The following is a 16,871-nucleotide window of genomic DNA, read 5'->3' as shown; positions in this document are numbered from 1 at the left end:
GGGCGGGACATGCTAATTCTGTCTGCCAATTTCTCATTGGCCTTTTCTCAAGTTCAGAGATGCGCGAGGCTCTCAAGAAAGACCCCTATTGTCGCTTCTTTGACACAACGTCTCGTTCCCTGATTACAACAGTAACCTAGACGTTCTGAGCATGTTGATATGCTCACTTTTCTTCACTGCAACCACCACATGCTCCTTTAAAGACTTAACTTTTTTTTTTGCCTCCTACAAATGCCACAAAGCCTTCCAAGAATTCTGTAAAGGCTTACGTTATGCCTGAGCTGTAGTTAGGTTGAAACTTGTAGTTCTGAAAGTTAAGTTTATGTATTATTTACATTTATGGTTAACGTCATTTGAAATTTTTATTTATTTGTTTTTGCATTTCAGAAAATGTTTTCTTTAAAACCCAGAATGAAATATGGCACTTAAATGCATTAAATGGGTTTAGTTTTGACATAATAATATTATGTGCAATTTAAGCAAAAAACATTTAGTTGTTCATATTAAGAGACCTGCCTTTTCTCTTTTGTATATTTACTATCGCTCTTTAAGAAGGCAAAAGTATTTCTTATCCGATTACTCGATTAATCAACAGAATAATTGGTAGTATACTCGATACTTAATTGGAAAACACTCTGGGCTATATATCATTAAATAAGATATTAATTCTAAATCTACATACCCAGTCCTCACATGTGCATCAATAGGTGTTCAAACTCCACAAATCTATCCATGCCTTCAAATATAACATTTATGGTAATTTATAAGCATTTTGTGTAAAATTTGATATTTACCCAAAGAATGATCAACTGATTAACAAAAACCGGGAGCTCTTGCACAATGTATGTCTTCACGTTTCTAACTGTATACCCAATGTAATGTGCCATCCAACCCCACTCTCAATCTTTTTGTATGTCATCTAACTTAGCTTATCACAGGCTTAAAAATCTTACATCATAGAGCTGAAGCCGACACCTATCATTAACTAAAATTAATATGTCTTAAAAATAATTCTCTGTATTATTTCTATAGCATTTTTAGCAGAGAGGTTACAATTGTGTTTATAGAGATAATTATCTTATCAGAATTTTCTGTCCATCTTTTGGGACATTAAATGTATAAATGTATTTGGTACATTTAATGTAGGGGAATAATTACTTACAGCACCTTTAATATGAACATAAATTAATTATAACCTAGGCTATGGCATTTGTTTTTTAGATTTAATGTTATTAACTTTTATATATATATATATATATATATATATATATATATATATATATATATATATATTACACACACATACACACACACTAATCACATTTATATTTCCTAATTTGTTTGTTTTGACAATTTACTCACTTGAATTGTGTTTTGACAGTTTAATATTTTTATTTTAGACCTGATGGAAGTGAAAGAGGAAAGTCAAGAACTGAATGTAGTGGAGGAGAAACATCAGTATCAGGAACCTCATAACGTCACAACTGGAGAAAAATTATTTAGTGGATCTCAGACTGAAAATGATTTCTTAGAAAACATAATGGAATCCAAAAATCCTTTCACATGCCCTCAGTGTGGAAAGAGTTTTCTTCGTAAAGGACTCCTCAATGATCACATCAAAATTCACACTGGAGAGAAACCTTTTACGTGCCATCAGTGTGGAAAGAGTTTCATGCGTAAAGGAGTCCTTAAAGAACACATAAGAATTCACACTGGAGAAAAACCTTTCACATGCCATCATTGTGGTAAGAGTTTTCTGCGTAAACCAGCACTCGGTAATCACATAAGAATTCATACTGGAGAAAAGCCTTTCACATGCCACCATTGTGGAAAGCGTTTCAAAACTAAAGGAAGCCTTCAAACTCACATAAGAATTCACACTGGAGAGAAGCCTTACACATGCGATCAGTGTGGAAAGCGTTTTACAGAGAAAGCAAAACTAAGGCATCACTTAAGAATTCACACTGGAGCAACACCTTTCACATGCACAGAGTGTGGAAAGAGTTTCACACAAACAGATAGTCTTCGATATCATTTGCTCTCTCATGCAGGAGTAAAGCCATTTAAATGTGATCAGTGTGATAAAACATTTATTTTGGCATCATACCTAAGACGACACATGCAAGTTCATGCAAATGAGAGGCCTTACATGTGTTCTCACTGTGGAAAGAGTTTTTCACGGCTGGACTGTTTTAAACTGCACCATAATGTGCATAATGGCGTGAAGGCTCATGTGTGCTCTGAGTGTGGGAGTAGCTTTCGTAGAGCAAGCGACTTAGAACGACACAGAAGAATTCATACTGGAGAGAAACCTTACAAGTGTTCACATTGTGAAAAGACTTTTAATCAATTAGGACTACTGAAAATCCATGAGAGAGTGCACACTGGAGAGAAGCCATACCACTGCACTTTATGTGGGAAGAGTTTTAGCACTTCAAGTGCTCGAATGATTCATAAGAAAAGGTGTTGTCAAATTGTCTAAGCTTCTGGTCGAATGTTTTTTTTAATAGTGTGAAGTTTAGGTTAACCCAAACATGGCAATTCTGCCTAAAGAGCAGTTTATCCACAAGGGTAATTTGCTAAAATACATTACCCGTATTGGTAAAGTTTGTAACAGAAATGTATACAGAGAACAAATCACTTATGCTGCATTCCATTCAACTCAGAAAGTCAAATTTGATACTAGGAAAAGTGCAATGGAATGCCACTTGAAGTCAGACTGCCAACTTGGAAACTCTTTTTGAAGATTTTGCGTGATGTCACACAAACGTGTTTTCACCCAGGGAGATTTACATTTACAGGGAGTCAATGACAAACATTTTATTAAATAATATCCATTAATGAGTCAAAGTTCCTTGTTAAACTTGTTTAGCAAACGTTTGCAGAGACATGAGACAAATTCTACTTTCTTTTGATTATCACACGCCTGTAGAACAAACGCTAGAATTTTAACATCGGTTATACGTTTGGTTGCTAGGAGACATTCCGGATGAGAATTTAATACTGTACCTGCTAATCTAACGCAGAGACTATAGAGAGCAACAGTCTGGTTCCCGAAGTAAAATTCCCATTAATTTCTTCCATAGACTAATTGATTTTCAGTGATAACTTCTAAAATTTTAAAGACCGATATACCATGATCTCAGAGATTGTTCATCGATGGAATATACTTCCGTTGAAGCTAGGGCTGGGATAAACGATTATTTTTTAAACGATTAATCTAGCGATTATTTTTTCGATGCATCGATTAATCTAACGATTCGTTTTTCCAGTCCGATTCGATTAATCGACTTGTGACAACACCGGTAATACCGGTTTCATCGGGGGTGGGGGTGTATAAAATGTAAATAAAAAAAAAAACATTTGCCGGGAGTTTGATTGACTGGCGATCTGATCAATCAATCATAATACTCCATTTTTGTCCGACAAAGTAGTCAGGAGAGAGAAGATTAACGTCGGTGGATTTGAATTTGAATAATGGATTGTAGGCTACCGTACTGACGTCTTTCCGCGGTTAAAACAACAGTCCTTCTGATGTAGGCTACATTCATGTTTAGCCTATTTGATGCTATAAATTAACCAAGGAAAAGATGATCGGTTCACGAGCAGCTTTAACTAAGGCAATCTGTCACGACACATTAAAGAGCCACAAAATAGTAGGCCTATTTATGGTTTAATTTTCTTTGAATGACCAAATTTGAAAATTGAGACTTTATTAAATGTTACCTGCTTGGTCCTGTCTGTCAGCACGTTGTCAGTGTCCTCTATGTATTTTTCACGACATTCATAGCTATAAGCGAAAACTTTAGGTGTCGACAACGTATTATAGCCTACTCCAACATCGAGTGCAAAGTGGGGAGTTGAAAAAAAACTTACGGTGCTCTGTCATCTGCAGCTGCAACCAGGTGGCGCCTCTTCAGGTGTTGGTGCATTGCCGTGGTGCTAGAATGGAAGGCCATCTCCATTTTGCAAAGACGACATATCACGGAATTGATTCCTTTTAAATTAAAGAATTCCCATACTTTAGAGGAACGAGTGCATGCCGCCTTGCACTTCTGATAGTCTGAGGAGCCACTTGTGTTTCTACTACTCGCCGGCGCCGCCATCTTTGTTTTGGGTCAGACGAATCGACGCGCATATTTTGCGTCAACGTATTTTTTGCGTCGACGTCATCGATGACGTCGACGCGTTGTCCCAGCCCTAGTTGAAGCCAACCGTTTGCATTATTTCAACTTCATTGTTAAAAATCATCTTTTGAGTCATGTGACAAAATGCAAGTGGAAGAAGCCTAGAGGCGAGCTCTGCTTCACTTTGCTACAATTAGCTTTATAATCAATATTACTCCGTGAGAACTGAATTAGTTTTGATTGCTAAACTGAGCTGGGAGTGTAGGATGTCGAGGAATTTGAAATCGTCGGCCTGTGGGGACATTAAAAAGCATTTACGGTTGCACGCGTCTGACGCCTCTCATGATCAAGATGTCCGGTGGTCAATGACGGTGTGCCTCACGATGTAGGTCAAGATATTGCAAACATTTATGCAGGACTAACGAAAATCTTGACCTACATGGAGGGCCTCAAGGAAATGCATTGAGCGACGGAGGAGAAACTTTCCACTGTGATCACAAGAATAGACAAGGTTGGAAAGTGAGTAGAGTTTCTGGAAGCGGCCGACTAACCCACCGGCCATCAATTCTGATTTGGATCAGGTGTGGGAAAAATGGGAGGATATGGAAAATCGAGGCTAACGTAATAATGTTCCTTTCGTTGGAATCTCTGAGGGAAAGGAAGATCAAGATATGGTCAAGTACAGAGATCTCGGTCAGCTTCCCAAAATGGGTGACAGGCCCCTATCCATTCTGGCAAGATTCTTGCGGTCGGCAGACAGAGCCTGTTTTTACGTGTGGCAAGGAATATAGGCAAGTTGTGCTGGGAGGATGACAACGATATTTTTTTTCTGGATTTCACCAGAGCGACACAAGTGAAACTGGATATATTCAAAGAGTGTAAGAAGTTACTTCACAAACAGGAGGTGAGATTTGCTTTGCTTTACCCAGCAAAGCTGAGAATTGATGCCAAGGTTGGATGCAAGACTTTCACATGCCCATGAGAAGCTAGGCCTTCATTAATTCAATGGACTGAGTGGGTGGCTTTGCCCACGTTGATTCAGCGGTATGGACTACACATAATGCATTTAGCTGATGCAGTCTGAGAGGGTTTGTTGTTTGATTGGTTGCCCACAATGTCTCTCTCTCTCTCTCAATCTACTTTTTAAAAATATTTTTCTCTCTTAATTTAATGACTTTTTGAGTTTATTTTGTGGGTTCGATGTTGTTGTTTTCATTGAAAACATTTATGTGCAGTTCAATGGTATGGTTTACGAGATGAAAAAACACCTTGTAGCAATGGAAAATATCTTGAGCGTGCATGGACCGTCGGATTTCCAGGGGATAGACGCCAGTTGAGACTGTTATGCGCAAGGTTGAAGAGCATATTTTTTCTGATCTGTGGTTAAAGATTTGATGGTTACATCAATTTTGGATAGTGGTCTATATAATTTAGCCTTGGGTAATACATTTTTCTTTGCATGTCAATACGTCACACTTTAATATAGGTCAAATATTTCTCTCCACGTGGAATGTTAATGGGCTTGGGCACCCTATAAAATGTGTTCTTTATGTTCTTGATATAATGTTCTTTCAAGAAACACACCTTACTTCACAGGAAGCTGAAAATCTAGGTAGGGCATGAGGTGGGGCAAGTGTTTTGCATTGCTGGTTCAAGTTAGAGCAGGGGAGTCATCAAATTGATAAGTAGTCATTTACTATTTAAATGTCTCAAACAGATTAAAGATAATTTATGAAGAGTCATTATGGTTTTGGCTAGGGATGTCCCGATACCACTTTTTCCGCTTCCGATCCGATTCCGATAAAGGAAATCTCAGTATTGGCCGATCCCGATCCGATACCAGTGTTGTTTTATTGCATAATCAGTTTATAATATCTTTACATTATTGTGTGGAAATAATTGGATGTACTCTTTAATATGTAAAGAAACACAAACCTTTAACTACACATTATTTCAGTATAAATGTATAGCTTATTAAGAAACATTTTATTGTTAACTTGCATACTGGATACTGGCACTCCCTGAGTTCTGATTACACGCACCTGCATATCATTAGTGGCTAATCAATGACTGCATAAATACCCCGCTTTCTCGCGCGTGCGCGCGCACACTCTCTCTCTCTCTCTCTCTCTCTCTCTCTTTCACACTCTGTGCCTGTTCTCATCGATAGTAGAAAGTTCTGGAGTCTCAGAAATACTATGTCAAACATGTGTCTTCATTATTGCCTGCAAGTATCATAAAATTGTTGTAAGTTATCTCTTTCATCGTGTCTTTACACTGTCTGGATATTACTTACCTGCTGTTTGCCACTCTGCTTAACTGGATTTACTCACAATGTTTACATCACTGTTTCAATCCTCTGCTCAATAAACCCTGCAGAGTTAATATCTCTGCTGTGAGTCTCTCCGTGACATCTTTAACTTTTAAACCCTCACCCTTTTTATTCACAGTTTAATTCGCTTCTTATTTATATTCTGGTTAAATGCACCTCCAGTGCCGTTCTAAGTCCATATTATAAGTGAACCGAACTGCTGAGCATCTACATCTGAGATGTTCGTTTGTAGCGCTCAAATATTGTGCACGTGTGAAGGCTATAAATAGCCGCGCGCGCTGTGTAAACCGAAGCACCATTCACTAACGGGCTGAAGCTGCGCGTGCATTTATATGTTTACTTATTAAACACAGCCTATTGCAATTCACAGAGCTATCGCGTGTCTTCAAGTGGCTTTGAATAAAATGCACGAGTCATATGAACCGCTTTAATGGTGTTTTAGGGTCATTGACGAATAAGGTTTTTAAAAGTGTAAAAAAAATATAATGGAGATATAACTAATTTTGAAACCATGTTTTAGTTTACCTAGGTGTTAACAATAAGATTATGTGGTTTGTACAATCAATTAACACTGCTTTTGTCATTTTTTACAGGACTGACAAAATTTGTAACCAAAAAAAGTCATTCGGTTTAACCATGAATATATTTAAAATTATTAATTTGCAGATAATTATTCATGAACAAACCTGATTAGACATTGATGTTGAGATAGTATATAGTGTGTAACATGGAAGAAATATCAAATAAAAATTTCACTGATCTTGTAAATGTAGTAATTTTATTGGACTACTCTAAACCCTCCAACATATTCAAGTAAAACATTGCACAGGGAAAGGAGAAAAGGGGAAATATAGAAAACAAAAAAGCCTTATCTGCTTTATATTTGTATTATTGTAGTTCCTTTAGTTATTAAAAACAATATTATTCAGTTTAAATATTTACTATATTGGTTTTACCGAATGACTATGTCTGCTGCCCTTGACATTATGCATATTTAAGACAATAAACAGACACAAATAGCTTCAAAAACACATTTTATTGTTAATATAATAGGCTATTAATGTAAAAAGTACTTCAAACATTAAAACATTTTATTGATATTGGAATGAACATATTTACACTCGTATTGCAAATTATATTAATTAAAACATTTAAGTATTTAATTGTGTTTAAATTGTTAAACGATGAGCTGCTAGGCTATATATTCATGAAAAAGAATGTTAAACATTAAGACATTTCATTGTTATTGGAACAAACATTACATACAACTCATATTATTAATTATATTTAAGTCATTAAAACATTGAATCATTTAATGGTTCTTGGAACAAGTGCTACAACGATGAGCTACTATGCATTCATGAAAGCCATCCAGTCTCTGGAGCATAATCTAGAGGACCGTGAATTTAGAGGTTCTGGCTCACTAATTGTTGCATGCAAGTCTTCTTTGAAGTAGAAGATTTTGTCAGGTTTGGCTGGCCAGATGAAGACATTTCTCTCCCCTGACTGCTGCATGCAGTTGACCTCAAGCTCATCTTCAATCACCTGGTTGCTAGGGTGTTGCTATGCAGTTGCTACGGTATTTGGGGTGATTGCTAGGGTATTGCTATGTGGTTTCTAGCGTACTCGGAGTGATTGCTAGGTACTCTGCTTGGTTGCTAAGAAGTGGCTTGACAGCTGTCAATGATGCTACTCAAAAGGCTGCTTGCCAGTATGAATATAAACCAACCCCAATGCCTCTATTACATTCGGATTTGAAGATATCCCTCTCTGTTTGGGTTGCTAGGGTGCTCTTATTGGTTGCTAGGGCGTGCTTCACAATGATCCTGAGAGACTGGTTGGTTGACTGAGTAAAATGAGCCCACCTCCTTGTCTCTATGACAATGTGCTGCAAAGATATCTTTCTGGGCCTTTTATAATGGCAGTCTTTGTAAACGGTTGCTAGGGTGCTCTAAATGGTTGCTAGGGTGTGGCTTAATAGCTTCATGATCTTTAAAGACTGATTGATTGCCTGAGTAAAATTAGCCCACCCCCTTGTCTCTATGACACTGTGCTGCAGAGTCATGTTCAATACAAAATCCCTATTCAATTTACCATAGTAGGATAAACATGCACAATCCAGGTTTTATGGACATTCCCTTCACCATAGTATGTCTATAAATAATCAAAACAAATTATACCTTTCTCTTCTTTTGGCGAGCAACTTTTCTTTTTTAATAGGATCAGCATTGATCCTTGCCCAGTAGTGAGCTGCTTTTTCTTTATTTGATAAAGGCTTCTGCAAAGGTAAAATTCAGTCAAAATGATGTAATAATACACTATGCACATTTCCTATTAATAGAATGTTGTATTTATTAATTGCAAATATGTACAAATATGACCAACATACAGTGCTGTCATTCAGTACAACCAGTAGGTCATTCGGTATAACCAAAAGTTTGGTTTAACCGAATGACACTTTTGGTTAAACCGAATGACAAAATCTTCACTCAATGCTAACAGGCTGATATCTAGCTAGTTAGTTAGCTAGCTATCTAGCAAAAGGACAATCAAACATTTTATATTTAGTACAAGTTTTTAAAATATTAAAACATTATCCATGTTTTATAGCGGTTGTACCGAATGTATGGGCTGAAATATGTGCCACCAGAAACTGAATTTGAACCATTTATATTTGAATTTGAATGGCTAAACTTGAATAATTGCATTGAAAAACTGAATTTGAATCACATAATTTGAAATTGTATTGTTTAATTAAAATTGAATTTATTCAAAAACTGAATCTGAATTGTATCATTTGAAATTGAATTTATTCGTTTGGAACTGAAGTCCAATAAAATTTGATCCTCACTGAAAATTAAACTCTCTATATATCTTCACATTCACTTCTCACAATTCAGATTCAGTTCTCAAATTCAATTTCAAGTTACTGAGACAGACATCCGGGTAGTTGGAGGATGAAGGAAGAGCAATCGAGCTCAGATCGATAGATAGCGTTCATTGGCGCATAGGACTCCTCTTGGGCCAATCAGCACCAATGTTTTGGAGCACAGTACGTTACCCACCATGAAACTATGGAATTACGATTGTGTCAATAATAATGAATGTAACTTTATAAAACTGAATGTAACTTTTTCAGAAACTATCAAAAATATTCCATTACAAAAGAAGAAAAACACAATTAAAAAGAAAAAAATGAACTCAGTCGCATCGAATTTAACAAGCTCTTCAAATATGCTTCATTTTTTGTTAATGTTTTTCAAAGATTCGCTTGCAAATCGTGGATTCTGAATACATTGCCACAGATTTCGCTTACGCTTCGCAGTTTTTTGTTTGCTGTTTTGAGACAAACCTCTCGTGGGGGTGGGCTTAACAGTGATCTACTCTGATTGGATAGTGAGCTTTTGATGGACAGGTGCTCTCTGACCCGGATGTACAGACGTCACTCAGTGGCGCGCATATTAGAAAGCTCTCGCGGTGATTTGTAGTTATGCAATACGTCGTGGTTTGTTGTATTACTTACTAACAATATGTAAATAATATTTGACCTATAATTATATAATTTAATATTATATGAGACCTTCGGTCATCTAATAATCGTCTTCGATCAGTCTGTAAAGATGAGCTCTCAGGAGAGACACGGAGCGGCATCATCTTCCTCCTCCTCTTGTTTTTTATTTATTTAAAATAATAATTTATTATTTTTTTTAATGCAAAGAACAGGAACATACAAAAGAGAAATCACATAATATCAACCAAAACAATAAAGAAGACAAAAATAAATAGAAAAAAAATAATAATAAAAAAAAAGATAATAATAATAATAATGTATATAACAATAAAAGAAGAGGTAGGGCATTACATCACACAAAAATGTTCACATGAAGAGATCAAATGCAGTGCAGATTCTAACAGTCCTTATGGCTTTCTTATTAGTAGATACTGAAATCAAATTTAGATAATTTTCTATTTCTTTTAAGAAGACAGAGAAGATAGGTTTACAGTTTAAAAATTTGCATTTGTGAATATAGAATTTGCTTAAGAAAAGAATTAATTAATAACAAAACAGACATTTTCGTTTGTGGGGTCTGAATCAAAATACCCAAATATAATGTTTCTCATATGTATTGAGAAGCCTGGCAAAATCTTACACTTGATAAAAACATCAATATCATTCCAGAGCTTCTGAGTGTAATGACACGACCAAAATAAATGAACCACTGTTTCATCAGAATTCACACAAAAAGAGCATGTTAGCTCAATGTCAGATTTAAATCTTTGTATACATTTCTTAACAGGATAGAAACTGTGTATCAACTTAAAGGAAATTTCTTTCACTTTATTTGTGAGAATGAATTTCTGCTGTAAAGACCAGATTTTTTCCAATTAAGGTTACCAAACAAATTATTCCAAAAGGAAATAACAGGTGGAACAGAAATCAAATCCTTAAGAAATAAAGATCTTATAGTTTTTAGCTTTCGACTCTGAAAAACAGATTTGAGCAACAGAAGTATCACAAGGTTTAGGAAAGGATGCAGTAGATACTGGGGTGAAGTAATTACGGTTTTTAAAAAGCATACATAAACCAGAGGGAATAGCACCCATTACTGTAGCAAATTCTTTTGGGGTTACTGGTATTTGGTATTCAGAAAGAAATTCTGAATATCTGAATAAAAGACCTTGCTTATTAAACAAATGCTCCACTCCTCCTCCTCTTGTCCTTCAAGGCAGCTTGAAGTAAGTTCAGCGTTACTGAAGTAACCAATAACATCGATAAAAGTTTTATTCATGTAACGCTACAGTGTGCAACAGTTCTGGCTTTATTTTTGCAAATTTATTGTTTAACCACTTCAGCTCTGCAGGATATTTTGAATTTTTTAGAGAAATAGGCATATCTGAATTTAAAAGAGCGCCCTGCCCACATACATTGGAGTAAATGGATAGAAATTGTCTAATTTTACAGAAAACACTCTAAATTTCAACACAGTGGTGGAATATTGCATATATTTTATTATATTTATTCACAATGTTTTGATAAACACATATAAAATATCATATTTTTATATATTTTTTAATAATTTTTTATTGTCATTCACAAGTTTGCAATGCACTGATGTCATGTCATGATGTTATGTAGTTTGATTGTTTGCTCTTTTGCACAGTTATTATATTCAAGGACGTGTCAATGTAGACAGTGCAGATATCAAACTGGTCTTCATTCTACAGCAAGGCAGAAATCTTGGTGCAGATGCTGCAGCTGTACATAACAACCTTGAAATTCTTAACCAGTCGCTCGGGAATACCAGCACAAGGCAGGGTCAGCAGCAGTCCGTTCAGCAGTCGGGCAGAGTCAAACAGTGGACCAAGATATGGCCAGGTTTCAGTTTTGCAGTCATGACAATGACAAAACAGCAACATTTTATTTAGCATGCATTTACAATACAACAATAAATTTGCAAAATAAAGCCAGAACTGTTGCACACTGTAACGCTACATGAATAAAACTTTTATCGATGTTATTGGTTACTTCAGTAACACTAACTTACTTCAAGCTGCCTTGAAGGACAAGAGGAGGAAGATGATGCCGCTCCGTGTCTCTCCTGAGAGCTCATCTTTACAGACTGATCGAAGACGATTATTAGATGACCGAAGGTCTCATATAATATTAAATTATATAATTATAGGTCAAATATTATTTACATATTGTTAGTAAGTAATACAACAAAGCACGACGTATTGCATAACTACAAATCACCGCAGAGCTTTCCAATATGCGCGCCACTGAGTGACGCCTGTACATCCGGGTCAGAGAGCACCTGTCCATCAAAAGCTCACTATCCAATCAGAGTAGATCACTGTTAAGCCCACCCCCACGAGAGGTTTGTCTCAAAACAGCAAACTAAAAACTGCGAGCGTAAGCTTAAATCTGTGGCAATGTATTCAGAATCCACGATTTGCTAAAACGAATCTTTGAAAAACATTAACAAAAAATGAAGCATATTTGAAGAGCCTGTTAAATTCGTATGACTGAGTTCATTTTTTTTTCATTTTAATTGTGTTTTTCTTCTTTTGTAATGGAATATTTTTGATAGTTTCTGAAAAAGTTACATTCAGTTTTATAAAGTTACATTCATTATTATTGACACAATCGTAATTCCATAGTTTCATGGCGGGTAACGTACTGTGCTCCAAAACATTGGTGCTGATTGGCCCAAGAGGAGTCCTGTGCGCCAATGAACGCTATCTATCGATCTGCGCCGATTGCTCTTCCTTCATCCTCCAACTACCCGGATGTCTGTCTCAGTAACTTGAAATTGAATTTGAGAACTGAATCTGAATTGTGAGAAGTGAATGTGAAGATATATAGAGAGTTTAATTTTCAGTGAGGATCAAATTTTATTGGACTTCAGTTCCAAACTAATAAATTCAATTTCAAATGATACAATTCAGATTCAGTTTTTGAATAAATTCAATTTTAATTAAACAATACAATTTCAAATTATGTGATTCAAATTCAGTTTTTCAATGCAATTATTCAAGTTTAGCCATTCAAGTTCAAATATAAATGGTTCAAATTCAGTTTCTGGTGGCACATATTTCAGCCCATACGAATGACCTGATATTTCGGGACATGCGTATGAGCAAGTGAAAACATGAATTTTTATAATAGTTAAGAGAGAGTTACTTACTTTGCTTCACAACCGTGTGGTCATTTGCAGGTGTCTGAATGATGTCACATCCTGTCACATGATATTGAACACATGACTTGATCCAAAATGGTGCCTTTATATTGGTTTCTCCGAATGACATCAATGAAAATCATTTTTCCGGACATTCTTTCTCATAACAAAGCAACGACTTCTAAACATAATTTGAATACCATTTTGCACAATGTTGATATATGATGTTATAAAATCATGTTTTTTATTATTATCAAGGCCTTTGGACAAAACAATGACCCGTCACTTCATTGACCCTATAACAGTTCTTTTATGTCATTTTTTAAGCTTGACAGTAACGAACATGACTAACACAGAGTATCGGATTTGGGTCGGGCTCGTCAGACCGATACCCGATCCGTCTAAAAACGTCAATATCGAAGCCGATACCGATCTAGGTATCGGATCGGGACATCCCTAGTTTTGGCTAAAATACAGGAGAAAAATTTTTATTTGGCTAATATTTATGTGCCAAATGATGATGGATAAGTACTTTTTTTATAGATCTTGAGGGAAAGTTACAAGAAGCTGAGATCTTCCATGATATGGTTTTGGGTGGAAACTTCAATCTGTTAATGGATCCGGTCCTTGATCATAGCAATGCAAAAAATGTGTAGACCCCTGGAACCATTAGCAACCGCAATAAGACAAGAGGATGATTTTCCTGGTATTGTAGCAGGAGGTGTGGTGCATAAACGTCCACTCTATGTAGATGATATATTATTATTTGTCTCTGACCCTAGTAGATCTATGCCTAGTCTCCATAGAATTATGAATTCTTTCTCCAAATTTTCAGGATATAGGGTGAATTGGTCTAAATCGGAAGATCTTGCTCTGACAGTATATTGCTCTGCCACAGCTTTCCATCCTGGCACCTTTCAATGGCCAAAGCAAGGCGTTGAGTTGTTCTCCCTTCACCCTTAAACTACATATTGCAGTATTTTGCAATAAAGGTAAAATAAATTGTTATATACTTATCAACAACCTAGAATCAATAGTTGTATATATTTCCATAGTTTTATATCTTATTACGTCATTCACAATGCTTCATGGGATTGTAGTTCGTGCCCTCATGAAATACGGTAAATACACAGACTTGTACCTTTGTCTGATTTTCAAATACTTTTTGTCTTAAAACAAAGTCTGTAATGTTGTGAATCACCTCGGTACTGGTTGGCTTGATTCATATTTACAACTCTTTAATGGATGATTTTTGGAGAAGTCTATGGAAGCAATAACTGGACAAAATACTTCTGGATGGCTGAAAAAGTGGGTGTGCACTCTAGATATCAAGTAGAAATATCCCACATCTAACTTTGAATGGAGTGCAGCTTTTGTATATAACTTTAATATTGATCTGTGTCACATGACCTTTTCCTCCCAGATTCCATATTTGTGACCATCATCAGCGAAAACAATGGTGCTGAATGCAAAAATAAAAAGTTTTTTAAATATGAAACTGTAGATTTGCACAGGTAATGAGGGAATCGCTATTATAATGCTACATTACATCTGACAACATGCTTTCTGTTCTATGGGTACTTCCGCCTCTTATCTCCTTCCCCTACATTTTCCAAACATACGGCTGTGTGTGTGTGTGTCTCATACAAATTGTACAGAAACGGTATCAATAAATATGCTAGTAATTGCTTTTGATCCTTGCCAAGTCTCAGGGAAAATGTATAGTGGTTATATATGTATAGAAGTCAGCTCAGATATTACCAAATAACATTTTTGCTTTTAATTTACTTCTATTTTGTCCGTGATTCAGCTTCATATGCCGGCGAGCCAGATTTGTGACCAGTAAGGACACACGCCTACAGTACATCATTGTAAACATCAAATACAAAATGTCTGTGATCATCCTGCCTGTATGAATGACAGTGCTGCTATCAGTGCAACCAAATTGACGATCATATTTTGAAGAATAAAGCAAGTTATTTGTTAAAATTTACATTTTAGTCTGGTGGCATGAATAAAGTCTCTGCTTTATAATCTTATTTTGTGTTGTTTATTGATTAACATTAGAATATAGAAATAAAATGTATACTGTTATAGTGATTTTGTATTGTTACAATTATCACATACCTGTAGTGATCGTTACACAGTCACCCAATTATGTAGTGTGCTTCTCACCAGACACTGAATTATTGATTTTTGTATGAATGTCAGATGGCTCCTACCTCCGTTTACCTCGGTGAACCAGCAAAGTAATTTCAACTTAACAGTGTAAGAGTGATCTGAATGGACTATTTTACATTTTACAATGGAAAAATGTAAATTGGAGGGGCCACTGTTTTAAAAATCATGGAACATGTACCACAAATCCATGGTGTTACTAGTTTTTGGCAGAATAATGATTTTTATTACCATAGTTTTGGTATTACTGTAGTAAAAATATTGTATATTTTGTGGCTATGGATTTAATACAAACAGAAAATTAATGTACAGAAATTATTTCACCTCTAAAGAACTAAATTGTGACAAAAAATTACTAAAAAAAGCAACTGCGGGTGGGATGGCCAGGCTTCGGTTCATGGTGGCCACGGCTCCGCCACTGCCACCAATCAGGAAATTTTAGCCAAAAAGTGATCTAAAAAGAGCTCTGCAGGTAACGCCCACTCCCACGACATACTGTGAATGATGCAGTCGAGTCAGACTTCTCTACACTACTTCGATAATGTCATTCACAATGCTTCATCAGAATATAGAGGTTAAGGACAAAGTCCTTGTACCTTTGTCTTTTTTTCAGATTTTCATATCATTTTTATAATTTTTTTTTGCATCAAATCAAAGTTTTTAATTTTGTAATTTACCGAGTTGGAGGTTTTTGTTTTGATTCATGTCTTACAACAGTTTTTTGAGGGATTTTATGAACTTCCTACGGAAGAAATGAAGGGAAAAAATACTCGGAGAACCAAGTCAGCTAAAAAGTTGGATTGACACTTCTGCACTCTATTTCGAGAGAACACGAACTGAAGGGAACACAAAACAATTGAATTTGGCTATTGAAAATCTAACATTTTAATTTAATTCTGCTCAAATGAACAAAATGACTTGAATAAAGGTTTGTTCATTTTGCTGAACGAGACTCAAAGATCCAAGTTAGTAAAATGATCTGATCTTCCCATCACTAATTCCCTCCCTGTCCTCTAAGTGGTATATTCATATGGATATTTTATTAAATATTAATGAAATGACTGCAAAATGAAAATAAATTAATCTTTTGTCTGCATGTGCAAATATTTACACTATACGTATGGTATACATGTGCTTGTGATTAATCGTGAATGTATTATGTATTTAATTAAATTGTTTTAATCAATTGACTGCCTAGAGTTGGTAAATGACTTACATTTACATTTATTCATTTGGCAGAAGCTTTTATCCAAAGCGACTTACAAAATAGGAAAACATCTCGGGTTACATGTGTAACCCTTGTTCCCTGAAAAAAGCAGAACGAGATGCTGCGCTTTGCTAAGCGCTTTTGGGAACAATCCTGCATTGTGACCAGCTGTGAATATGTGTGTAACACATCAATGAACATTGACCGGAATTTATAGCCTCAGCTGGTGAGATCATTAGATGCACCTGTGGCCAGGCTATAAATAGATGCGTCACCAGCGTGTCGTCAAATATGTTTTTCTGAAGAGCAGTCCTGGGACGTCCGGACCCCTACGGTTGTGAAGTGTG

At 35.9% G+C, this 16,871-nt stretch overlaps 1 protein-coding gene across 1 annotated transcript; it reads left to right on the top strand.

The window, feature by feature from the left end:
- Nucleotides 1-1,412: 1,412 nt before the first annotated feature.
- LOC127644859 (gastrula zinc finger protein XlCGF8.2DB-like) lies at nucleotides 1,413-2,820 on the top strand. The gene is made up of 2 exons (XM_052128267.1): nucleotides 1,413-2,033; nucleotides 2,118-2,820. The coding sequence occupies exons 1-2, from the start codon at nucleotides 1,541-1,543 to the stop codon at nucleotides 2,480-2,482; spliced, it is 858 nt and encodes a 285-aa protein (XP_051984227.1). The 5' UTR covers nucleotides 1,413-1,540; the 3' UTR covers nucleotides 2,483-2,820.
- Nucleotides 2,821-16,871: the final 14,051 nt, after the last annotated feature.

Source organism: Xyrauchen texanus, chromosome 6, assembly GCF_025860055.1.
Source record: "Xyrauchen texanus isolate HMW12.3.18 chromosome 6, RBS_HiC_50CHRs, whole genome shotgun sequence".
Taxonomy (NCBI): Eukaryota; Metazoa; Chordata; class Actinopteri; order Cypriniformes; family Catostomidae; genus Xyrauchen; species Xyrauchen texanus.
The sequence above is the reverse complement of the archived record's forward strand: the minus strand, read 5'-3'. Positions and strand labels throughout refer to the sequence as shown.